A 27,500-nucleotide genomic window follows, 5' to 3' on the forward strand; every position below is an offset into this window, starting at 1 on the left:
AGGGACACTGAATAATAACATCTGCATAGTAAGAAGTAACTTACTTATTATTACTATTATTGTTATTACTATTGTTATTGTTGTTTATCATTCCAAATAGTAGTGGTATGGGTGGTAATGGTAATGATAACAGTTTAGTGATGGTAGTAGTAGTAGTAGTAGTAATGATGATGGTAGTTGTAGTACTGATATAAAGGAGAAGATGACCGTTATTTAGTTATAAGTTAGTCATAGTTTTATTTTCCATATTTAGATTTTATATTTAATACATTTCTACTATTGACTGTTACCATTTTATTGTTTTATTGTATTTTTGTATTTAATTTTGTATTATTATTTACTACCATTTTATATTATTATTTGCTATCGTTTATAATTTTGTTACAATGTATATTGTATTTTTTTATTTTATTTTTTATTTCACCTTTATTTAACCAGGTAGGCTAGTTGAGAACAAGTTCTCATTTACAACTGCGACCTGGCCAAGATAAAGCATAGCAGTGTGAACAGACAACACAGAGTTACACATGGAGTAAACAATTAACAAGTCAATAACACAGTAGACAAAAAAAAGGGGAGTCTATATACAATGTGTGCAAAAGGCATGAGGAGGTAGGCGAATAATTACAATATTGCAGATTAACACTGGAGTGATAAATGATCAGATGATCATGTACAGGTAGAGATATTGGTGTGCAAAAGAGCAGAAAAGTAAATAAATAAAAACTGTGGGGATGAGGTAGGTGAAAATGGGTACCAATAGATTATGTACAGCTGCAGCGATCGGTTAGCTGCTCAGATAGCTGATGTTTGAAGTTGGTGAGGGAGATAAAGGTCTCCAACTTCAGCAATTTTGCAATCCGTTCCAGTCACAGGCAGCAGAGTACTGGAACGAAAGGCGGCCGAATGAGGTGTTGGCTTTAGGGATGATCAGTGAGATACACCTGCTGGAGCGCGTGCTACGGATGGGTGTTGCCATCGTGACCAGTGAACTGAGATAAGGTGGAGCTTTACCTAGCATGGCCTTGTAGATGACCTGGAGCCAGTGGGTCTTGCGACGAATATGTAGCGAGGGCCAGCCGACTAGAGCATACAAGTCGCAGTGGTGGGTAGTATAAGGTGCTTTAGTGACAAAACGGATGGCACTGTGATAAACTGCATCCAGTTTGCTGAGAAGAGTGTTGGAAGCAATTTTGTAGATGACATCGCCGAAGTCGAGGATTGGTAGGATAGTCAGTTTTACTAGGGTAAGCTTGGCAGCGTGAGTGAAGGAGACTTTGTTACGGAATAGAAAGCCGAATCTTGATTTGATTTTCGATTGGAGATGTTTGATATGGGTCTGGAAGGAGAGTTTGCAGTCTAGCCAGACACCTAGGTACTTATAGGTGTCCACATATTCAAGGTCGGAACCATCCAGTGTGGTGATGCTAGTCGGGCATGCAGGTGCAGGCAGCGATCGGTTGAAAAGCATGCATTTGGTTTTACTAACGCTTAAGAGCAGTTGGAGGCCACGGAAGGAGTGTTGTATGGCATTGAAGCTCGTTTGGAGGTTAGATAGCACAGTGTCCAATGATGGGCCGAAAGTATATAGAATGGTGTCGTCTGCGTAGAGGTGGATCAGGGAATCGCCCGCAGCAAGAGCAACATCATTGATATATACAGAGAAAAGAGTCGGCCCGAGAATTGAACCCTGTGGCACCCCCATAGAGACTGCCAGAGGACCGGACAGCATGCCCTCCGATTTGACACACTGAACTCTGTCTGCAAAGTAATTGGTGAACCAGGCAAGGCAGTCATCCGAAAAACCGAGGCTACTGAGTCTGCCGATAAGAATATGGTGATTGACAGAGTCGAAAGCCTTGGCAAGGTCGATGAAGACGGCTGCACAGTACTGTCTTTTATCGATGGCGGTTATGATGTCGTTTAGTACCTTGAGTGTAGCTGAGGTGCACCCGTGACCGGCTCGGAAACCAGATTGCATAGCGGAGAAGGTACGGTGGGATTCGAGATGGTCAGTGACCTGTTTGTTGATTTGGCTTTCGAAGACCTTAGATAGGCAAGGCAGAATGGATATAGGTCTGTAACAGTTTGGGTCCAGGGTGTCTCCCCCTTTGAAGAGGGGGATGACTGCGGCAGCTTTCCATACCTTGGGGATCTCAGACGATATGAAAGAGAGGTTGAACAGGCTGGTAATAGGGGTTGCGACAATGGCGGCGGATAGTTTCAGAAATAGAGGGTCCAGATTGTCAAGCCCAGCTGATTTATACGGGTCCAGGTTTTGCAGCTCTTTCAGAACATCTGCTATCTGGATTTGGGTAAAGGAGAACCTGGAGAGGCTTGGGCGAGGAGCTGCGGGGGGGCCGGAGCTGTTGGCCGAGGTTGGAGTAGCCAGGCGGAAGGCATGGCCAGCCGTTGAGAAATGCTTGTTGAAGTTTTCAATAATCATGGATTTGTCGGTGGTGACCGTGTTCCCTAGCCTCAGTGCAGTGGGCAGCTGGGAGGAGGTGCTCTTGTTCTCCATGGACTTCACAGTGTCCCAGAACTTTTTGGAGTTGGAGCTACAGGATGCAAACTTCTGCCTGAAGAAGCTGGCCTTAGCTTTCCTGACTGACTGCGTGTATTGGTTCCTGACTTCCCTGAACAGTTGCATATCGCGGGGACTGTTCGATGCTATTGCAGTCCGCCACAGGATGTTTTTGTGCTGGTCGAGGGCAGTCAGGTCTGGAGTGAACCAAAGGCTGTATCTGTTCTTAGTTATGCATTTTTTGAAAGGAGCATGCTTATCTAAAATGGCAAGGAAGTTACTCTTAAAGAATGACCAGGCATCCTCAACTGACGGGATGAGGTCAATGTCCTTCCAGGGTACCCGGGCCAGGTCGATTAGAAAGGCCTGCTCACAGAAGTGTTTTAGGGAGTGTTTGACAGTTATGAGGGGTGGTCGTTTGACTGCGGCACCGTAGCGGATACAGGCAATGAGGCAGTGGTCGCTGAGATCCTGATTGAAGACAGCGGAGGTGTATTTGGAGGGCCAGTTGGTCAGGATGACGTCTATGAGGGTGCCCTTGCTTACAGAGTTAGGGTTGTACCTGGTGGGTTCCTTGATGATTTGTGTGAGATTGAGGGCATCTAGCTTAGATTGTAGGACTGCCGGGGTGTTAAGCATATCCCAGTTTAGGTCATTTAGGTCACCTAACAGAACAAACTCTGAAGCTAGATGGGGGGCAATCAATTCACAAATGGTGTCCAGGGCACAGCTGGGAGCTGAGGGGGGTCGGTAGCAGGCGGCAACAGTGAGCGACCTATTTCTGGAGAGAGTAATTTTCAGAATTAGTAGTTCGAACTGTTTGGGTATGGACCTGGAAAGTATGACATTACTTTGCAGGCTATCTCTGCAGTAGACTGCAACTCCTCCCCTTTGGCAGTTCTATCTTGACGGAAGATGTTATAGTTGGGTATGGAAATCTCTGAATTTTTGGTGGCCTTCCTGAGCCAGGATTCAGACACGGCAAGGACATCAGGGTTAGCAGAGTGTGCTAAAGCAGTGAGTAAAACAAACTTAGGGAGAAGGCTTCTGATGTTGACATGCATGAAACCAAGGCTTTTTCGATCACAGAAGTCAACAAATGAGGGTGCCTGGGGACATGCAGGGCCTGGGTTTACCTCCACATCACCCGCGGAACAAAGAAGGTGTCACGCCTTGGTCTTAGTATTTTGTGTTTTAGTTTATTAGTTAGTCAGGCCAGGGTGTGACATGGGTTTATTGTTTGTTGTATTCTTAGTGGGGTTTTTTTAGTTATTGGGATTGTAGCTGATTAGGGGTGTGTGTTACATAGGTTTGGATGCCTGAGGCGGTTCTCAATCAGAGTCAGGTGATTCTCGTTGTCTCTGATTGGGAACCGTATTTAGGTAGCCTGGGTTTCGCTTTGTATTTCGTGGGTGATTGTTCCTGTCTCTGTGTTAGTGTTCACCAGTCAGGTTGTAATAGGTTTCACGTTCCGTTTTGTTGTTTTGTATTGATTAGTTATTTCATGTATAGTTTCGTTATTTGTTTCACTAATAAATATGAGTAACCAACACGCTGCATTTCGGTCCGACTCTCTTTCGACAAACGAAGAACGTCGTTACAGAAGGAGTAGTATGAGGGTGCGGCTAAAGGCTATCAAAACTGGTCGCCTAGAGCGTTGGGGACAGAGAATAAGAGGAGCAGGTATCTGGGCATGGTAGAATATATTCAGGGCATAATGCGCAGACAGGGGTATGGTGGGGTGCGGGTACGGCGGAGGTAAGCCCAGGCACTGGGTGATGATGAGAGAGGTTTTATTTCTGGACATGCTGGTTGTAATGGGTGAGGTCACCGCATATGTGGGAGGTGGGACAAAGGAGGTATCAGGGGTATGAGGAGTGGGACAAGGGGCTCCATTGTGAACTAAAACAATGATAACTAACCTGAGCAACAGTATACAAGGCATATTGACAATTGAGAGAGACATACAGCGAGGCATACAGTAATCACAGGTGTTGAACTGGGAAAGCTAGCTAAAACAGTGGGTGAGACAACAGCTAATCAGCTAGCATAACAACAGCAGGTAAAATGGCATTGACTAGGCAACAGGGCTGACAGATAAAACAAACAAGCAGAATGGAGTACCGTGATTGATGGACAGTCCAGCGTGCATCAGCTATGTAGCCAAGTGATCAGAGTCCAGGGGGCAGGGGGGCTGGACTGGCGAGTGTTATCCAGGTTAAAAAACTAACAATGACTATATAGCTTGTAGCTATTTAGCTGGTTAGCTTCTGGAGGTTCTTGAGTGTGTTCTAAAAATTAAAAATAATAGCGTTTCCGTATCGCATTGGGTGAGGCAGGTTTCCGGAAGGTATAAACAAATTTTAAAAAATCGGGAAGAGATAGAAAGTACATATGGGCCACTGCGTGTTTGGGACGCGGCGATGCAGACGGTTAGCAGGCCTGTGCTAACAAGCTAACAGATTAGCCGAAGCAAGGAAGCAAGCAAGGAGATAGCGAGGGCTAGAGAGTTAGCCTTTGGAGGACGTCGCGATGAGGTGAGTCTGTTTATTCCTCTTCATGCAGTGACATCGATAGACCGGTCGTGGGTCCGGGTATTGTAGCCCAGGAGTATGCTATGAGCACAGGAGCTCTGGCCGGGCTAGCTTCAAGCTACGTGGGTGGAAACGCTGGCCAGGAGTAATCAACCAGGGTTGCGGTTTAGCTCGATAGCTAGTTGTGAAGATCCAGCTGAAAGATGTTCCGTTTGCGGTGGGAATCCGGGGTTAAAAAAAATAAATAGGTCTGTTATGCTCTGGTTAGCGTCGCGTTGTTCGAACTGGCGAGAGCTTTCCGAGCTAAGGGTTAGCTGATGACCGGTTAGCTGAAGACCGCTAGCATAGCAGGTGGTTAGCTGGCTAGCTTCAGTTGAGGGGTTCCGGTTCCGAAGTAAATATAAATACTTTAGGAAAAGTAGCTATATTGGGTGAGGCGGGTTGCAGGAGAGTATTTGGAAGCGAGCAAAAATGTTTTTAAAGATATGCGAAGAAAAATATCTAAAAAAAATATTTAAAACGAAAAAGAGACGATATTTACAGAGAGACGATACGACAGGACGACTTACTGCTACGCCATCTTGGAACAAGATGTTGATTTGGCAATATTGACACAATGAGAGAGAGAGAGAGAGAGAGAGAGAGAGAGAGAGAGAGAGAGAGAGAGAGAGAGAGAGAGAGAGAGAGAGAGAGAGGGAGAGGGAGAGGGAGAGGGAGAGGGAGAGGGAGAGGGAGAGGGAGAGGGAGAGGGAGAGGGAGAGGGAGGAGAGAGAGAGGGGGGGGGGTAGAGAGAGAGAGAGAGAGGGGGTAGAGGAGGGAGAGAGAGAGAGAGGGATAGAGAGAGAGAGAGAGAGAGGATAGAGGGATAGAAGGAGAGAGAGAGGGATAGAGAGAGAGAGAGAGAGAGAGGGGGGGGGATAGAGAGAGAGAGAGAGAGAGAGAGAGAGAGAGAGGGATAGAGAGAGAGAGAGAGAGAGAGAGAGAGAGAGAGAGAGAGAGAGAGGGATAGAAGGAGAGAGAGAGAGGATAGAGAGAGAGAGAGAGAGAGAGAGAGAGAGAGAGGGGGGGATAGAGAGAGAGAGAGAGAGGGAGAGAGAGAGAGGGATAGAGAGAGAGAGAGAGAGAGAGTGAGAGAGAGAGAGAGAGAGAGAGAGAGAGAGAGAGAGAGAGAGAGAGAGAGAGAGAGAGAGAGAGAGAGAGAGAGAGAGAGAGAGAGAGAGAGAGAGAGAGAGAGAGATTTTTGTGAGGTTGTGAGGTCTGGGGTCCGCTCACCAACCAAGACTTCACAAAATGGGTCAGACACCAAATTGAGACTCTGCACGCAGAATTCTGCAAAAATATCCTCCGTGTACAATGTAGAACACCAAATAATGCATGCAGAGCAGAATTAGGCCGATACCCACTAATTATCAAAATCCAGAAAAGAGCTGTTAAATTCTATAACCACCTAAAAGGAAGCGATTCCCAAACCTTCCATAACAAAGCCATCACCTACAGAGAGATGAACCTGGAGAAAAGTCCCCTAAGCAAGCTGGTCCTGGAGCTCTGTTCACAAACACAAACACACCCTACAGAGCCCCATGACAGCAGCACAATTAGACCCAACCAAATCATGAGAAAACAAAAAGATAATTACTTGACACATTGGAAAGAATTAACAAAAAAATAGAGCAAACTAGAATGCTATTTGGCCCTACACAGAGAGTACACAGCGGCGGAATACCTGACCACTGTGACTGACCCAAAATTAAGGAAAGCTTTGACTATGTACAGACTCAGCGAGCATAGCCTTGCTATTGAGAAAGGCCGCTGTAGGCAGACATGGCTCTCAAGAGAAGACAGGCTATGTGCTCACTGCCCACAAAATGAGGTGGAAACTGAGCTGCACTTCCTAACCTCCTGCCCAATGTATAACCATATTAGAGATACATATTTCCCTCAGATTACACAGATCCACAAAGAATTTGAAAACACATCCAATTTTGATAAACTCCCATATCTACTGGGTGAAATTCCACAGTGTGCCATCACAGCAGCAAGATTTGTGACCTGTTGCCACAAGAAAAGGGCAACCAGTGAAGAACAAACACCATTGTAAATACAACCCATATTTATGCTTATTTATTTTCCCTTGTGTACTTTAACCATTTGTACATTGTTAAAACACTGTATATATATATATATATATATATATATATATATATATATATATAGACATTTGTAATGTCTTTATTGTTTTGAAACTTCTGTATGTGTAATGTTTACTGTTAATGTTGTATTGTTTATTTCACTTTTGTATAATATCTACCTCACTTGCTTTGGCAATGTTAACACATGTTTCCCATGCCAATAAAGCCCCTTGAATTGAATTGAATTGAGAGAGAGAGAGAGAGAGAGAGAGAGAGAGAGAGAGAGAGAGAGAGAGAGAGAGAGAGAGAGAGAGAGAGAGAGAGAGAGAGAGAGAGAGAGAGAGAGAGAGAGAGAGAGAGAGAGAGAGAGAGAGAGAGAGAGAGAGAGAGAGAGAGAGAGAGAGGTGTAGAGAACTTGTGTAGATACTCAAAGCATTAGAGCCTGTCTCTCTGTACATCTGGGACTTTGCATGATGAGGTTCCAGTGGTGAGTAAGAGTCTGTCTGTGTCACTGTTGAGTCAAGGAAGTGTGGTCTTTGATGGCAGCATCTGAGTAGCAGATTACCTACACTACAGTCACCCCTCCCTCAGCAAGACTATTTGACACTAAAACTGCTCTGTGGCTAACTAAATAGCTGGAAAACAATGAAAGCACTTCAGCTGCAGACAGGGACTGGTTCAGCCATATAGAAACACACAGCTGGCAGAGACAAACACTCCTAGCACCCTGTTGTCCCCTCTCTATTATGAGCCGTGATAGGTGGAAATGGTGGCTCGGTCTCAACTGCATCCATTTCACCCATCAAGGCCTTTCAAATTACTGGTCATGGGAGCAATGAGAATGAGTTGACGATTTTAAATTGTTTTTGTGTCTCATAATGATCTAACAGCACCAACCATTCAGGACTGGATGGTTGGTCTCCCTACTTCCTGTCACATGGTGTCAGTCTCCAGGTGTCAGAGAATGTGTACTGTCCATGGTGCTGAAACACTGTCAGGAAGATGTTGACATTCGCCTCAGGTAGAGACCAGGGGCTGTATGTATCAAGCGTCTCAGAAAAGGAGTGCTGATCTAGGATCAGGTCTTTCCTGTCCATGTAACCTTATTCATTGTGATCTATAAGGCAAAACCAATCCTAAATCAGCACTACTACTCTGAAATGCTTGATACATGCGGCCCGTGATCATACCGGTATTGTTTCATCATGCTAAAGGTGATGAGATGAGTAAAGACTGCTTCAGTTCTCCAGAATATTTGGACACATCCAAAGAATGTGTCACAGAGAATAGCAGATAATGTAACTGATGATTTAAAGAGACAATAGGCCACTGTCTGACTCTTATCATGCATGACAACAAGTAAAACAGACTGAGAATGGATGCATGCGATTCAGAGGTCAGAGAATATGAGCTGTCCACGGTGCTGAAACATTGTCATGCCTCTCATCTTTAGTGAAGGGCCCTAAAGGACTAAATATCCACCACCTGATCTAACAGCACCAACCGTTTCGGACTAGATGATTGGTCTCCCTATTTCCTGTCACATGGTGTCAGTATCCAAGTTGTTTGAAAGCTAACTGACATCTGAATGAATACTGATGGGTATTTGAAATGAAACTGTGTCATATTCTGTCAGATTCACTCTTCCTATCTCTCTCTCTCACTTTCTCTTTCTTTCTCTCTCTCTGATACCTGTCCACCTCATTCTCAGACATGGGATACTACACTCTCACACACACACAAACACTTTATCTGCCAGCACTGAGGCTTTTGTACAGAATCTATGTTCCATCTTTTGACTCTAGCATGCCAATATCTTACCAACATGCACACTATAGACGGTAAATCATTTTCATAATCATGGATTGTCCATACCAAATCAATGTGCTTTGTACATGGGAATCGTCTCACTCGTCACCAGTATTGCCTATTCTACATCACTCTCACCTATAGCCAAATGTACTACAGTCTCTAGGATATCTGTCTCACACATCCATGCATGTCCTGGAAAAAAACGAGCCGTCTTAGTTATGTGTCACCAGGGCATGGAGATTTTAACTGTGTCAATCATCACCGATAAGGCTCACAGGGAGACCAAAGACTCCTTATATCACCGGGGTATTAGCGTGCGGCCCTGAAGCGTCCAATGAAAGCTCAACTTACCGCAGTCCTCACACAACACGCTCTCCACATCCTTCTTCAGGTCCGTTCCGCTGGCGTCCAGCGGAGCAAACGATGCCTTGAATACTAAAGGCTCGCCTGTTGGGTCCATGAAAAATATATATCTGTGGTTCTCCTCTACAGTAGTGCACGAGGACTCGGAACCGAAGTCCCCGACGGTCACGAGCTGCTCCCGCTCGAGTCCGCCGCTGTTCACGGGCCATACGTCTAGCACTTTGACATTCACACTGTACGGGTCCCGAGAGACGTTTTCCGGTGAGGAGCGCACCTCGCCCTCGATGACCACGGCGGATCGGTATGCCTGGTCCTGGAGGGAATTGAGACTCGGGGCGTAACAGGCGAAAGAGACCCCGATGACCAGCATGGAGAAATGGACCGGATCAAGCCTCATGCCGTCGGCCGTGGCTCCGTTGCTGCAGTGCTGGGGCGGCTGAGGGGCGCGGATGACGGAGCGGGGTTGAAGTGGGAGACTGCGAATAGGCTCCGATAGCAGGGCAGAGCGGCAGACCTTGTATAAGTGTCCATGCCATCTGTGTCTGCCGCTTTCCCCATACGGTTTCAGATGGGGACGCACAGCCTAAGAACCGGAAACGGCCCGGTTATGCATGGTTAAAAATGTGGTTGCTGCATCCTCCTTCAAACCTATTACTTTCTCTTGAAACGCAAAACAAGACTCGTAAATTACCCTCTACTCGAAACCAGAGGTTCTGCATGAAGCCTCTATAGTTTATCCTCTCTCTCCAGCAAATGTCATTGCATGGGTGGGCGCATTGGCTTTCTATAACGGAAAACGAATGTTAGATTTCGCGAACAGAAAATCACAAATACACACAGCCAGACACACACAAGGTCTGGCTTTTAGATCCACCTTCAGAAATGTAGAAATCGGATTACTTTTCAGTAAAACGAAGAGTATGGAAGATAGCTGTTATCTGGTTATCCGGTTCGGCAAAGCCACAGCGCACTCCCTCCACCCTCGTCCCCTGCACCCCACAAACACGAGCCGCTTACGTGAGCAAACATCACCTGCCCGGCCACTGGCGTCTGCTACCACTTCCTGCGCAAACACACTAATGACCGGAGCCGCGCACCCAACACCCCTCACCTCAAACCACTGACCATGGGTCAATGAAACCGCCTTGAGTCAGAACCACGGGCAACCATGATAGCAACAGCATATGGTTCGGTCGCGGTTCAGTTTAAAAAGATCCACCAAACCCAACGCTTAGAGGAGTGCGTACTGAACCACAGGGCTGGCGATTCAGAGAGTAAGTATAGAGACAAGGCTACACTGCGGCTAGTGCGATGACTAACGCTGCGAAAATCTCAATGGTTCCAGTAGTAGCCTAGTAGCCTATTGCACGGCAACCTGTGAGTTGGAGACCCCTCTTTCTGTTTAATCTGGCCAAACCACTGGTTACTATACCCAAAAGCCGCTCCACCTATTGAAAGGCACCGGGTCCTGCGGGCATGTTCATACAGGACTGGAGATTTCTGCACCAAAAGAAAATGAGTAATGTGTGTGATTGTGGCCGAGTGGCTCAGCGTGTGGCCACATGTGAGAATATCTATTACCAGTATTGAAGTAATGGGGAAGCCACATGTGGATAGGATGCATGTAACATGTGTGCTTTTTCTCTTCTCAAACCGCCAACAGACTGACGAAAGATGGCTATGTCATGCACAGATACACGATACACTATGTCATACACAGATACAATATACACTATGTCATACACAGATACACGATACACTATGTCATACACAGATACAATATACACTATGTCATACACAGATACACGATACACTATGTCATACACAGATACACGATACACTATGTCATACACAGATACAAGATACACTATGTCATACACAGATACATGATACACTATGTCATACACAGATACAAGATACACTATGTCATACACAGATACAAGATACACTATGTCATACACATATACAAGATACACTATGACATACACAGATACAAGATACACTATGTCATACACAGATACATGATACACTATGTCATACACAGATACAAGATACACTATGTCATACACAGCTTCATGGTGGTGGTATTTTCCTCTCTCTGCCAGACGCCCCCCCCCCATCAATCAATCAATCACTTAATTCGTTCAAGATTCCCCCGCTCGCGCATTCAGAGCGCAAGCCAGACGTCAGCTAGATGTCCTTGCTTAGAGGTCAGAAAACGTGCGCTGTCTGTGGTGCTGAAACGGCGTCAGGAAGATGATATCAGTTAGCGGTAGAGAAGTGATCATACGGTGATTTCTGATCATACTAAGGATATTTGACTGATTTTACCTCATGATATTACAGATCACATTATATAGACTAAATATTGTTTTAATTATTCCCATCTGTCATCAAATTCTATGTCCTTTTGATGCTCTGTTTTCATCCTCAATCAAATCACTCCTTCAACACGTCTGAGTCAATTATCTCATAAAGAGACAAATAAACAGTTATCAGTTAAGTAGTCTATTATATCTCATTTTACTCACCATACTGTACATGTACATCAATAAAATACACATTTGTATTGTCTGTCTCTTCTCTGTTCAACACATGGGTAGGCTAGTGTTTCATTCGAGGAATTTGTTAGATGCTACAGATGCAGGCGAAACACCCGTTTCTCCCATGACAGATGATGAACATTTTGTGTAATATGAGGATGTTATATTACTAATAGGAAATCGAAATCAGGGACATTATAATGAAGCATTGCATCATCACACATTATGAAGGACTTCGAATTAGTTTAAACGTTACTGAATTATATGCAGCTGCTGCACAGTTTAGGCGCAAACTTGTATATCTTGAACACACCCCTCTCCAAAACTACAGTAGGCTACTTTAATTTCCTTTCTAAAGCATAGAGCTCTCGCGATATCGGCGGAGTGGTTGACGGGTATTCGAGGTTGCAGCAGGCTGAGGGAGACCGTGGAAGGTAAGCAGGGAGGCAGCATCATGGCGGACAGAGACAGTGGCAGTGACCACGGAGGGCTGGCCACAGGCCCCGGCTCGCTGGCCCCAGGCGCGATGGGCGCCGCTGCAAGACTCCAACACGACACAGAGGAGCTCGCATCGAAGCGAGTCGACATCCAGAATAAGCGCTTCTACCTAGATGTGAAGCAGAATGCAAAAGGCCGCTTCCTAAAGATAGCCGAGGTCGGAGCTGGAGGAAACAAGAGCCGCCTCACTCTCTCTATGTCAGTAGCAGTGGAGTTCCGCGACTATCTCGGGGACTTCATCGAACATTACGCCCAACTGGGCCCGAGCAACCCGGACATAGTGCAGGATGAGCCCCGGCGAGCCCTCAAGAGCGAATTTCTAGTGCGAGAGAATCGCAAATATTACATGGATCTGAAAGAGAACCAGAGGGGGCGGTTCCTCAGGATCCGTCAAACCGTTAATCGGGGGCCCGGATTGGGAAGCGCACAAGGCCAGACAATCGCGCTTCCAGCGCAGGGACTTATCGAGTTCCGTGATGCTTTAGCCAAACTCATCGATGATTACGGTATGGATGAGGATCCAGCCGAACTTCCCGAGGGCACCTCCTTGACTGTTGACAACAAGCGCTTTTTCTTCGACGTGGGTTCCAACAAGTATGGAGTGTTCATGCGGGTCAGCGAGGTGAAGCCTACCTACCGGAACTCCATCACTGTTCCGTGCAAAGTGTGGTCCAAATTCGGCAACACGTTCTGTAAATATGCCGAGGAGATGAGAAAGATCCAGGAGCGGAGTAGAGAAAAACGGGCCTCCGAACTCCTACCGGAGGGCCAACATGGTGACGACGGGGACGATGATTGACGGATTACCCGCTTGAGCATAAATAAATAAATAACAACAAACAGACTTTATAAACCGACTTTTACTATAAAATATAAAGAGAGAATTCCAAGGGAAGCACCCCACACACAACCTTCACAGTCAGATTGGCAGTACTGTCTCGTCGCTCATTGCTGGATATCACCCTTTTACCAACCATTTTAACAGTAAGCCGCTGCTATCAATAACTGTTTGAACTGTAAAATATGAACTGTTTCCTACTTGATTTAAATGACAATGAACAGAGTGTTTATTCCTCTAACAAACAAACAAACCGATTTTGCACACGTCCATGCTATTTCGAAAAGGTATCCAAAGTGCAAATGTAAAAAATACAAAATAAAAACCGGGGTATAAGCCTACATGGAAATGACGCCGATCTCCATGTGAAGAAACATTTGACATCAGCACAAAGAGAAAATAAATATATACATTTACCAAACCAAAATCTGAAACCAGATGTAGTTTATTATTATAAGGTACGCAGGAAATAAAAATGAAAACGCTATCCATTTAATGTGTACCGCAGAACGCAACGCACAGGCTGAAAAATAGACATCTGCCAAAATGCCTACACCTCTTTTTAAAAGGCATTTGAGAAAGTATTTTATTTGATCGAAAATGTAGCTATAACTCGTTTCTATAATGTCATAGGCCTTCATTATGGAGTCTTTATAAATGAAGAGGAGAGTCTAAATACTGCGCTTCTATATAGGCCTAAATGGGCTAAAATCATCTTTACTATTGAATATCTACCCCTTTGCACCATGTCCATTCAAATTTGGACCAATGGTTAGATGAAAAAAGTGCTAACCTAGATATACTAATTATGATTTTGTGAATCAGCTGTATTTAAATCCTAAAATGCCCACGTTTTCTGTGGGCGAGCTTTCTTTTTTTTGGGGGGGGGGGGGTGTAAAAACGAGATACTCAACCGGTGATGGGAGCGCGAGACGCGTAAAAAAGACGCATCAGCGCGCGGCTACATGCATGCAGAGCCGCGTGGGCGCATCCTCTCTGACGTCAGAACAACCTGGTGCCTTATACACTCCACTCGTTTACGTGTTTCACATTGGGGTCGATGTTGATGATATCTCTCTCGACCACTGTATGTTTTCATTGATGAGTACTGTACTGTAGTATGGCTATTGGTCAACACTGATTAGCCAAACCAGAGGCCCTTTTCTGTAGCCTGTCTCCCTCCACAGGTGAGGAGAGCAGAGAATGGCTTCTAGAACAGCAACAGCAGCAGCACTTCTAATGTGAGCATGGATAGTCATCAGAGGTATGGCGTTGATTCTGTCCACTTCTTGCACCATGTAAAATAAGATGGGTTGTAACTGGACGTGTACAGTAGTCAGTCAGTGGGGATGAGATGGAGACGGATGATGGATGGATGCCCTAAGAGCCCCTTGTGAGGTTTTTGGATGTAGGCCGAGGCAGTATCTTTCTATGGTGCTACAGCCCCAATATAATCCAAACTAGACCGGGCCTGCCAGTCGAATTTGTCACCTTGCTTTATTTGATTTCTCAATGTTACTCTCCACATGATGTTGTCTGAGCAGCAGTCTCCCTCTACACAGTGTGATGACAGACTGTGAGGACATTACATTATAGTGTGCAATATTGTACGTGCCAACCGTGGCATTGTATGTCGTATAGACAAAAAAAATACAAATATATGTGTTTGATATTTGAAAAGCATGAGGCTGAATTCTGCATTATTATGGAAATGTGAAGTCTTTCTCTGCATTTAAGTGAAAAGATGTCAAACTAGTGTGTGAGATTTCCCATCACTTTCATATACAGTAACCCCACTGTGTTTCAGTGAGTGTAGGCAAGTTTCTGGTGTTTCTCGTTCCACAGATTCGCTACAGAGACATAGCTACTTCCCCCCTCACAAATCAGATAGCTTATCTCATCTTCAAGTCAGTGTTAAAGGCACAGTCCTCCCCTTTCTGTGTCTTATAATTTAATTGAATAGTATCTTGAAACTTCTGTTTTACTTGGATAGAAGGAGAAAAATTAAACAAACATTACACAATGTCAACAAATTGACATGATGACAGAGGGGGTTGCCCTGACGATGAAGTGACCAACCATTCTGCCTGGGGTGTAGACGAATCATTCTGACAGTTATCCAGCATCCTTTTTTCTTAGTTCAGCAGTAAACAATGCCATAGAGGATTTCTTTAAGCGATGATTAACAATCAGCTAGCTAGGTTAACCATCAGTAGCCGGATTTAGAGTATCACTGGGTGGCTTGGATTCGTTTATTAGATCTAAACCTACTCTACTGTACTGCCATCAGACCGGCTGGCATGATGTTGAAGACAGACTGAGCAGTAGTAGGTCTGCTATAATTCCACCTGCCATTTGGATTGGGTTGGAGTTACATGTGTAAGAACGAGGCCTCGAGATGCATGGGTCCCTATGTGGGGCCGCATATAGGGACCCTATTATATGGCCCTTTACTAGGCCTGCATTAAAGCTACATTCGGGTTTCTCTCCTCTTCTGGAGAAAATTAGATTCCCTAACACTGCCCCAGAATGTCAGAGATCCTTTGCATAGAGTAAAATCCACAGTTTTATCTGCTACATTGTGCCCCACACATGAAGCACATTTGAGGCCAGAATTCAGTCAATAGGGCACTAATGCTGTGAAAGACCAAATGCTATTTCTACACAGTACAGGCTTGATTGAATTCAGGCCTCAAATGCGAGACATGAAGACTGGAAATTCAATCCACCCTTTTCAACACTCTCTTACCTGCCAATCCTAGACATACTAAATCTAACTCATTCAGCTCACATTTTATGTTTGTATGGCTCGCTCTGTAAAACGCACACATTTTTGAAAAATATTAAACAGAAGTGATAATTGTTTTGTCAGTTCACAAGGTGCTATTGGGTACGTTCTGGTTCCGGAGTGGAGTGGTTCTGTGTAGTAGATTCTAGAACACTGCCTATTATAAAGGTACAGCACAGTGTTGGGGTCAGAACCAACTGCCACTGTCCAGAGTGGATGGCTTTACCATGTTGCTCACATTGCACAGTTAATCAATGGTGCACAAAATGGACGCCATGTGTTTTTGTCCGATAATCAAAACCTGCAATGGGTTGATTGAAACTGTGCAGCAGCATGGCTAGTTCAGTTCAGTGTAACATTGGTGGTGGTGATGGTGCGGTTTGCATCAGAGAGAGATGTCTTAGAATTTATGACCTATTAGAGGTGCTTTGTTCTTCATATTTGTACTTAACAGTGGGAATGTGTATTTTCTGACCAGTGATCTAAACAACAGCTGCATGACCATGGTAACAACCTCTACCAGTCCCTTTGGAGGTTTGGTCTTCTGGAATCTCTCCCACTAGAATTCCAAAACAGACTTAACTAACTTCCATTCATTCTACCAAGCTGTTTAAAGATCTGTTCATCTGATGTTTGTTTTCTTCAGTTCCACTGATCTGTTCTATTGTCACTATGACGTTTCACTGGGTCTTCAAGTTCAGACCAATCATACACAGACAAAGTCTATAATATGGGCAAGGCCAATCACAATCTTGTTTGTGAAGCCAACAGTCATCTTGGCCATTACTAGCTCAGCACACATTCTGTTTTGCACATACCAATGCAGAGTCCTTCATGTATGCAGACTGTATAGGCTACTGTTATGTACAGGGATGAGACATTGGGAAAAGGGGCTATAAAAGTCAATGGGGAGGAAGGGGGTCAATGCACAATGAACATATCCCATGTCACCGTATGGTCTAACTACCCGTTTATCAACCCTATATTATATGTTGTACCTTTCAAAATATTTTATCTGTGGTGTGTGTGTGTGTGTATGTATATATATATATATATATATGGTTTGTTAAATATGATGATCCTTTCAGAAAAATCTAACATACAGTATAAACAGGAAAAGCATATTGCTGTTTTTTTTCCTTTGTATTTTATACTTACAGAAAGCATTGAATAAAATGGAGAAATACTTGCACTTTAGATATATTAAGAAAATACAAAATCTGCATATTATTTTTGATAGGGATCTCACATTCAGAGAGTATAAATTACTTTCCAGGCTTCATGACATTGCTGGACAGAGATGTATCGAGTTCTACTTATTTAAGTATATTTTGTCTGTGTTTAAGAAGGTTTACTAAAGTAAATTGCATGATTAACTAGTGCTACACCAATATTGTTATTTTTTAGTTGGTAGAAATGTCTGAAAACTGTGATAACAGTCCACATGTCCCATGTATAACTTCTTCTCATACATTCTAGAGCAGTTCTTACTTATTTATGGCCTTTCATGACTACATGACGATGGTGCTTAAATTGGCGTTGAAAAATCTGCTCATCCTCCATCTGGCATCATCATAACTTGCATCTTACTGTACTTCATTACTTTGTTTATGTACTTTCACTACCTTATTAAATTTATGCTGATGGAAAAAAGTGTGCTGTTTTGTACGTTGTTGTTTTAATGTCAGAAAGCCGTTCGTCTGAAAATGACTAATTGCAATACACCGCCATTCCTCATGCTCGTGTCTCGAGTTCCACAGAAAATATTCATCAGAATGGCCCAAAATAACTTCAATATGGAAGTACTGGTAGTGGCGCCAATAGACCTACCTGCTGGTGAAGTGGGAAGTTCGCTAGAAGATACTTCAGGCGCTTTCCAACGTGATGGCGATATGCGATTTTTTTTAACCTTTATTTTACTAGGCAAGTCAGTTAAGAACAAATTCCTATTTTCAATAACGGCATAGGAACAGTGGGTTAACTGCCTGTTCAGTGGCAGAACGACAGATGTGTATCTTGTCAGCTCGGGGATTCGAACTTGCACCCTTTCGGTTACTAGTCCAACGCTCTAACCACTAGGCTACCCTGCGATAATGGTGCGGTCCATGGTGCTAAAATAGGCCAATTCATATGGAAGGCCAAAATGTTCAAATCATATTACCCGGAAAAAAATTCTTAACACTTGTAATCATCATTTATCACTTGGTCAAGAATAGACAGGTTGGCTGACAATATCGCGAAAATAATGCACGCGCATCAATTGGGCAGGAATCCGTGCTTTATGATTCTGAACTGTCAGATAGCTAGCGACAATGACAATAAACTGGCATGTGGGGAATCATAGTCGGCTCGTTTCAGCTGTTTAAAAAACATCTTATTATTGATACCATGTCTTGTTTTGAGGTGTTTTGATTGATTTCATGTCAATGATAATATGGCTAAAATTCCCTAGCTAGCTAACCAATGACTGTAACAATGTATTTGAAAGACAATCAAATAAAATGTTATTTGTCACATGCTTGGTGCTGTGCCGCAAAAGCATGCTCGTGCGGCAGAGTCGATTTCCGAGATTATAAACCCAAAGTCGTTACAATACTCCCTCCTTTCAAAGAGCGCGTCCTCGCGCTAGCTTGCGACTCTACGTTTTACAGGAACGCACTCACCAGTCAAGCACACGCACTGTCGTGGATGCAAGGTCCGATCATTTCAGACACCAATGTAAAGAAGCAGGCAGGGAGCAGATCTCGAACCCTCGACCTTCTGGCCCGAGGTACGGCGCGCTATCGACTGTGCTGCAAAAGCATGCTCGTTACAATATTAACAGTGAAATGCTCATTTACAGGCCCTTCCCAACAATGCAGAGAATAAAAAAAGAGAAATAACAGAAAACTAATATGAGTCCCGAGTTGATATTCAGGGGTATGAGGTAATTGAGGTATATACACTGTATGTATATAGGGATAAAGTAACTAGGCAACAGGATAGATAATAAATAGTAACAGCAGCATATGTGGTGAGTAAAAAGACTTAGTGCAAAAATGGTAAATGAAAATAGTTAAATAGTTAACCAATAGCTACTCGGACTAACTATTTAGCAGTCTTATGGCTCGGTGTAGAAGTTTAATGTCCTGTTGCTTCCAGACTTGGTGCATCAGTAGGTCTTGTCACGTGGTATGAGAGTCTATGACTTGAGTAGCTGGAGTCCTTGACAATTTTTAGGGCCTTCTTCTGACACCGCCTGGTATAGAGGTCCTGGATGGCAGGGTGCTCGACCCCAGTGATGTACTGTGCGATACACACTACCATCTGTAGTGTCTTGCGGTGATGCAGCCAGTCAAGATGCTCTCAATGGTGCAGCTGTGGAACCTTTTGAGGATCTGAGGGCCCATGCCAAGTCTTTTCAGCTTCCTGAGGGGCAAGAGGCGTTGTCGTGCCTTCTTCAAGACTGTGTTCGTGTGTGTGGATGACTGTTGGTGTTAATTCCTTAGTGATGTGGACACAGAGAAACTTGAAGCTCTCGACCCACTCCACTACAGCCTTGTCAATATGGATGGGGGTGTGCTTGGCCCTGTTTCCTGTAGTCCACGATCAGCTCCTTTGTCTTGCTGATGATGAGGGAGAGGTTGTTGTCCTGGCACCACACTGCCAGGTCACTGACCTCCTCCCTATAGGTTGTTTCATCGTCGTTGGTGATCAGGCCTACCCCTGTCATGTCAACAGCAAACTTGATGATGTTGTTGGAGTCGTGCGTGGCCACAGAGTCGTGGGTGAATAGGAAGTACAGGAGGGGACTAAGCACGCACCCTGAGGAGCCCCCGTGTTGATGGTCAGTGTGGCGGATGTGTTGTTGCCTACCCTCACCACCTGGGGGCAGCCCTTCAGGAAGTCCAGGATCCAGTTGCAGAGGGAGGTGTTCAGTCCCAGGGACCTGAGTTTGGAGGGCACTACGGTGCTGAATGCTGAGCTGTAGTCAATGAACAGCATTCTCACATAGGTATTCCTCTTGTCCAGGTGGGAGAGGGCAGTGTGGAGTGCAATAGAGATTGCATCATCTGTGGATCTGTTGGGGTGGTATGAGAATGGGAGTGGGTCCCGGGTGTCTGGGATGATGGTGTTCATGTGAGCCATGCCCAGCCTTTCGTGGTATTCCATGGCTACAGATGTGAGTGCGACCTTGACAACAACTGCTCATTGTGTCCACGATGTGGATGTGATGTGTATTAGTAATAAATTGTGAACTAGCTATGCATGCAAGTCAGCAATGTTCTTTAACTCAAACTGAAAGACAACATTTTCCACATTATTTCCTTGCCTGCATTACATTTCTCTTATAGAAACATAGTGCTGAGGCAATATCTCTAGATAAAGAATTTATAATAAAAACATTACCACCAATTTCTATTATATATAAAAGATGACTTTATGAAGCCCTGACAATAATAACTAGTAAAGATGTATTTCACTTTAAACTGCCCTAAACAAACAGAACAAGTATATAACATTTCCATTTTTGACAACAAAGTGCCCTAGCTTCATTAGTAAAAAAAAACTAAAAAAAACACACATACTAATATTTTAGACAGGATCAGCAAAGTAAAAAACCTTCTCACATTTCTATATTACAACAGCACTGCTCTGCCCTAAAACATAGGGAAAACAATGGTTAGTTAACACAACAGCCAAAGTGACAAGGTCGGTCCTCAGAGTAAGAAAGACATAACTAAATAAGGTATAAAATGGGAGTTCTGATTCTGAATTCCACTTCAGTAAACAGAGCTAAGGATCAATGATCCAGTCTCATCACTCTGGAATAGAAAAACACAGGATATATATAGCCTATGTGTCTGGTCTGACCGTGCAAATATTCCGTACCGCTTTAGTGTCGAGAAAGAGATAATAAGAATTAGGGACGTATCCCATCTGAAGTCCAGTCAGGAGAGGGGGAAGGGAGAAAGAGAAGGGGGTGAGTTTCAATGTTCAATGAAGAATAATGTAGTCCAGCAGAACCACTGCCTTCCTTCCTCCCTCCATCTTTCCATGGTTCCAAGAGAGCTGGGTTACTCTCCTCTCTCAGGTCTCCGATATGAATATGATTCTACACACGAGTAACGCTGTGTTATGTTCACCACTTCCTCTACCTCTGCTGCTCAGCACTTCCTCTACTTCTTCTGCTACTAACCACTTCATCTAGTTCCTCTTCTGCTCACCACTTTCTCTACTTCCTCTGCTGCCAACCACTTCATCTAGTTCCTCTTCTGCTCACCACTTCCTCTACCTCTGCTGCTCAGCACTTCCTCTACTTCTTCTGCTACTAACCACTTCATCTAGTTCCTCTTCTGCTCAGCAATTTATCTACTTACTCTGCTGCTCACCACTTCATCTACTTTCCCTGCTGTTCACCACTTCACCTACTTCCTCTGGTGCTCACCACTTCTGCTACTTCCTCTGCTGCTCAGCCTGTGCAGTCCTGCTGCTTTGTCTTTCAGTCTTTTATTGTTTTATCTGCACTCTGATGATGATATGATAGGAAGATGATCTAGCTCCAACTCAGGGAGACGTCTTCTCTTCTTCTGCATCAAAGAATAACAACACAGAACACAGATCCTTTAACGTTAGATCTGCTTTCCTTAACCCTGAACCCCACGTCAACTGGCCATCGCTCAACCTCAAACACACACACACACACACACACACACACACACACACACACACACACACACACACACACACACACACACACACACACACACACACACACACACACACACACACACACACACACACACACACACACACACACACACACTACTTAATCAAAATGTTCAATTCAACAAGACATCTCACTTTTTTCCTTCAACCGTTACTCCTCGTACTCAGTCAAATTCCTCCATCCCAGCTTCCACTCAGCGTGACAGCAATACAAGTGTCCAGACAGTAACATAGAACTAAGGGTTATACAACATGGCACAGTGCTTTCATTCAGTCTGTTATCATATATGAAGCTCAGGTTCAAGTGGAATAAGAAATCTACAATAAATAAATACGTATTAATAATAAATAGTCTACACAGCAAGGAGTTGATCATCATAAGAGTTCTGAGAGTCTGAGTAAGTGTTGTCCATCATCATAAGGCTCTCATACAGTAGATGTGTTACATAGGCCTGCTCAGTAGGCCTGTTCAGATACACTGAGTCTCCATGCTCTATATGGTCCAGAGAAACCTGTTGAAGGCTCAGGTGAGAGAGACCACTTGATGCTACTGTGCCCCTCCAACCTGAAATCCACCATCCACCGCCTCAAACTAAAACACTCCAACCTTCCTTATGATGTCATTTCCTTTATGCAGGTAAGTCCTCTCTCCTCTTTCATCCTTTTTTCCACATCGTCATGTTCTCTGTTATAAGTGTTCATATAAGCAGTGCCAGAGACAATTAGCTGTTGGTTAAATAACACCAGTAATACTGTATCGCTGGAACATTATTACCGCTTTACTGGGCAATGAAATAGGAAGGAGGGAGGATTTGGGGAGTTGGTTGGATATGAGTCCAGTGCTTAGGCATTTAGGGGGGTGAGCCCTTTGGCTCAGAGGACAGTTACACGGGGGTGCATGATGACGTTTTTAAGGGGGTTCTCCTCTCAACTCCGCTGGCCCGGGGCAGTGCGTCCAGAGGCCCTGCCGTTAAGACTATGCTGGCTGATGGAAGGAGAGGACTGGGTCTTCCGGAGGTATCCCTCGCACCCCCCTCGGCCCTCCCCGATCCCGCTCATCACACTAGCCTCTATCTTCTCCAGGTCGTCTGTCTCTGCCCTCATCTTGGCCTGGAGCAGGTTGATATACGTCTCGTACCGACTCTTCTGCAAGGAGAGAGAGGGGGAATGAAGATGATGTGACTATAAATGTGCGTATATCACACATATGGCTCATTTAACACATACTGTAGCTATTACACAATGCTCCCCTACAGAGAGAAAGAGGATGAATGTCAAATTAACTTATGATGGGGGAAAAACACAGAGAAAGGGAATATAGGACATTGATCTTGTGATTCTGTCACAACTATAACACAACAACAGCATATCTATTTGAGATTTACCCAGACCTATATACAGAGAAACAGTTATACAGAGAGAGAGAGAGAGAGCGAGAGAGAGAGAAAGAGAGAGAAAGAGAGAGAGAGAGAGAGAGAGAGAGAAAGAGAGCGATGATGTTAATTAACAATAATTTTGATCCGAATGTGCAAATTGTCCAAACAGATCTGTAAAATAGATGGACTATTTAAAAATGGTTATTGGACCATAAACAGATTTGGCTCATTAATATACAATATGGTCCAAATAATGATGATCCACGCTTCTTTGAAAATAGATATAATAATTTATCAAGCTACAAGCAATACAAGACTATTATTATGGTGGGAGATTATAATACGTTTTAAATACCTCAATGGACCGTAAAGGAAATCACACTACAAACTATCACCCTCAGGCATTTAAGGAAACCATGAATGTCATGGATATATTGGAATAAGTGGATATATGGAGGCTTAAATGTCCTGACCTAGTGAGATATACATGGAGGAGGCTTAAATGTCCTGACCTAGTGAGATATACATGGAGGAGGCTTAAATGTCCTGACCTAGTGAGATATACATGGAGGAGGCTTAAATGTCCTGACCTAGTGAGATATACATGGAGGAGGCTTAAATGTCCTGACCTAGTGAGATATACATGGAGGAGGCTTAAATGTCCTGACCTAGTGAGATATACATGGAGGAGGCTTAAATGTCCTGACCTAGTGAGATATACATGGAGGAGGCTTAAATGTCCTGACCTAGTGAGATATACATGGAGGAGGCTTAAATGTCCTGACCTAGTGAGATATACATGGAGGAGGCTTAAATGTCCTGACCTAGTGAGATATACATGGAGGAGGCTTAAATGTCCTGACCTAGTGAGATATACATGGAGGAGGCTTAAATGTCCTGACCTAGTGAGATATACATGGAGGAGGCTTAAATGTCCTGACCTAGTGAGATATACATGGAGGAGGCTTAAATGTCCTGACCTAGTGAGATATACATGGAGGAGGCTTAAATGTCCTGACCTAGTGAGATATACATGGAGGAGGCTTAAATGTCCTGACCTGGTGAGATATACATGGAGGAGGCTTAAATGTCCAGACCTAGTGAGATATACATGGAGGAGGCTTAAATGTCCAGACCTAGTGAGATATTCATGGAGGAGGCTTAAATGTCCTGACCTAGTGAGATATACATGGAGGAGGCTTAAATGTCCTGACCTAGTGAGATATACATGGAGGAGGCTTAAATGTCCTGACCTAGTGAGATATACATGGAGGAGGCTCAGTCAAGCTTGGCATTTTGACTACTTTCTTATGTCATTCTCACTGGGACCAAAAGTTTTAAAAGTGTTGATAGGGGACAGAATATGTTAGGACCATCAAATAATTGTCATATACATTACATATACATTACTCCACATGGGACAGGATATTGGAAATGTAATCAAAACCTATTGGATGATAACTTGTTTTTAACTAGGACAGAATCATTTATAACAGACTTTTTCAGATATAACACAAGTACAGCAGATGCCCTTATTGTATGGGGCACTTTTAAACGTGCCTTTAGAGGCCATGCAATTCTGTACTCATCAATAGAACAAAAGACATTTAGGTCAAAAGAGTCCATATTAACAAAGTAAATAGAAGGAGTAACAGTACAGATAGATAGTAATAAAAACTGTATCATAGAGGCACAGAATAAGTTAGAGGAAAAACAAAAAGAAATGGAGGACCTTAGTCAATAAAGATCCAGTGCAATATAGTATAAAAAATACATCAAACTGGATGGAATACGGGGAAAAAAGTAACAAATTATTTTTAATTCTCCAACATAGAAATGCTACCAAAAATGATTTCCTGAAACTTCTTACAAATTATGGAGTCACTCATGATTCACCAAACAATATTTTGAAATAGGAAGCAAAGTACTTTAAGCATATGTTTTCGTTTCAGTCTCCTGCATCTCCACTAACCGAAATTAATTGTACAGAAAGACTCATGTGAAGGTCAAATTACAGAGGTGGAACTTCTTAATGCAATTATAGCCAGGAAAACTCCAGGGCTGGATGGCATATAGGAATGTTATTAGCATGTTTTAACCACTGCTATATAATGGTAGATTATCAGATACTTAACAAAAAGGTCTCATTTCATTAATACTGAAACAGGACCAAAGTGGTACCTATAAAGATCCAGTCCATTTAATTGGAGGCCCCTTACACTTCAATGGTGTGATGCCAAAATTCTGGCAAAATGTACAGCGCATAGAATTCAAAAGGTATTGTCGGATATAATTAATCCTAATCAGACAGGTTTTTTACGTGGACGATACATTGAGGATAATATAAGACAAGTACTGGAAACAATAGACCACTATGGTAAATCTGTGAAATCAGGCCTGGTATTCATAGCTGACTTTGAAAAGGCTTTTGACAAAGTATGACTAATTTGATTCATTTATAAATGCCTGGAATATTTCAATTTAGGAGAATCTCAAGTAAAACAAGCTTGTCCGCTATCGGAATATCTATTTATTACGGCCATAGAAATGCTATTAAAATCAGATCTAACAATAATATAAAGTGCTAGAAATCCAGGGCTTAAAAAAAGGTGTCATTGTTCGCTGATGATTCATGTTTTCTTTTAAATCCACAATCAGAATCCCCACGAAGCTTCATAGAGGATCTAGATACTTTTTCTAACCTCTCTGGATTAAAACCAAATTATGATAAATGTATATTATGAAAACCAAAAAATTCAACTTTTATATTACCGTGTAGTTTACCAATAAAATGGTCTGACGGGGAAGTGGACACTCAGTTTTCATATCCCGAAAGAAAGAAAAGATCTCCCTACGATACATTATAATAGAATGTAAGCAATAGATAAGATCTCCCTATGATACATTATAATAGAATGTAAGCAATAGATAAGATCTCCCTACGATACATTGTAATAGAATGTAAGCAATAGATAAGATCTCCCTACGATACATTATAATAGAATGTAAGCAATAGATAAGATCTCCCTACGATACATTATAATAGAATGTAAGCAATAGATAAGATCTCCCTACGATACATTACAATAGAATGTAAGCAATAGATAAGATCTTGCTACCATGGAAAGGAAAATACCTGTGTATTTGTGGAAAAATCAACCTGATTAACTCTTTAGTCATATCCCAGTTTACTTATTTGCTTATGGCCTTGTCTACACCGAGCAACCTGCTTTTTAAATTATATGAGCAAAAGATATTCCATTTAATTTGGAACGGCAATCCAGACAAAATGAAAAGGGCTTGTTTATATGATGAATATGAATTTGGAAGGCAGAAATGATTAAATCATAAAGCATTAGACCTCTCACTAAAGGCTTCAGTCATACTAAAGTTATACTTAAATCCAAACGGGTTCTCTAGCAGATTAGTAAAAATGTCCCTTGATCAAGAACGGCCTTGTTCTCTTTATTCAGATTAGAACCTCTCACTTTTGGTTATTTGAAAATTAAATCATCTCTAAAATATCTCTATTTTTACTAGCCATAGAAAGTTGGTTGCAATTTCAGTTTAATCCACCAGAAAACACATAACAAATAATACAACAAATATTGTGGTTAAACTCAAATATTCCAATTGATTAAAAAAACACATTATTGGGGTAAAAAATGCTTAACAAGGATATCATCTTTGTAAATGACATCATAAATAGGACTGGTGGAGTTAGGTCACACATGCAGCTATCAAAAATATATGGAAACGTCTGCTCTACCCAAAATTACAACCAAACTAACTACAACATTACCGCAAAAATGGAAGAGCCAAAGTAAGGAACTTGTCTGTCGGCTCTGCATTAAAGACCAAAATTGGTTAAAAAAAATAGTGATGAAAAAGTATACCAGTTGCTGTGCCATATAGATAGCAAAAGAGTTGGGAAGAGATTTTCGATGTACCGATTTCATGGCACATGGTTTATGAGCTCATACACAAAACGACGGCGTATTTAAAACTTAAAATGTTTCTATTTAAATGCTTATACAAAATTCTTGCAACCAATAGAATGTTATATGCATGGAGGATACAACCATCCCAGCTCTGTAGATTTTGCTGCGAAGAGATAGAATCATTAGATTCTTTGTTTTGGTATTGTCCATATGTAGCTTGTTTTTGGTCGCAAGTTTAGGAATGGCTGAAGGATTGCAACATTTACCTGGATCTAACTCTGTAAATAGCACTGCTGGGTGATTTGAAAAGTCAATGTGAATCGATCTATAATACAATAATACTTATAGCAAAAATGTTTATCTATAATTTACAATCTGTAGAAACTATGAGAACAGAAAGGTTCAGAACTTTTGTGAAGCATCACAGCAAAAAAAAAAAAATCTA

The 27,500-nt window shown here is 42.9% G+C and overlaps 3 protein-coding genes across 5 annotated transcripts in view; 1 reads left to right on the forward strand and 2 right to left on the reverse strand.

Annotated features, from left to right (window-relative positions):
• The window catches only part of nrg2b (neuregulin 2b), a 49,590-nt gene extending 39,741 nt beyond the window's left edge, over nucleotides 1–9,849 (reverse strand). For both annotated transcript variants that reach the window (XM_064973322.1, XM_064973321.1), the window contains exon 1: nucleotides 9,351–9,849. In XM_064973322.1, coding sequence (XP_064829394.1) covers nucleotides 9,351–9,759 — 409 coding nt within the window. In that variant the 5' untranslated portion in view covers nucleotides 9,760–9,849. The remainder of the gene's footprint in view (nucleotides 1–9,350) is intronic.
• Nucleotides 9,850–12,298: 2,449 nt separating this feature from the next.
• On the forward strand, nucleotides 12,299–17,682 carry LOC135545597 (transcriptional activator protein Pur-alpha-like). The gene has a single exon (XM_064973323.1). It carries the CDS (start codon nucleotides 12,360–12,362, stop codon nucleotides 13,200–13,202), a length of 843 nt encoding a protein of 280 aa, XP_064829395.1. The 5' UTR covers nucleotides 12,299–12,359; the 3' UTR covers nucleotides 13,203–17,682.
• Nucleotides 17,683–20,424: 2,742 nt separating this feature from the next.
• Nucleotides 20,425–27,500, reverse strand: part of LOC135545598 (PH and SEC7 domain-containing protein 2-like) — a 65,098-nt gene continuing 58,022 nt past the window's right edge. For both annotated transcript variants that reach the window (XM_064973324.1, XM_064973325.1), the window contains one exon: nucleotides 20,425–22,884. In XM_064973324.1, the coding sequence (XP_064829396.1) occupies nucleotides 22,666–22,884 (219 nt within the window). In that variant the 3' untranslated portion in view covers nucleotides 20,425–22,665. The remainder of the gene's footprint in view (nucleotides 22,885–27,500) is intronic.

Source organism: Oncorhynchus masou, chromosome 9 (assembly GCF_036934945.1).
Source record: "Oncorhynchus masou masou isolate Uvic2021 chromosome 9, UVic_Omas_1.1, whole genome shotgun sequence".
NCBI lineage: Eukaryota > Metazoa > Chordata > Actinopteri > Salmoniformes > Salmonidae > Oncorhynchus > Oncorhynchus masou.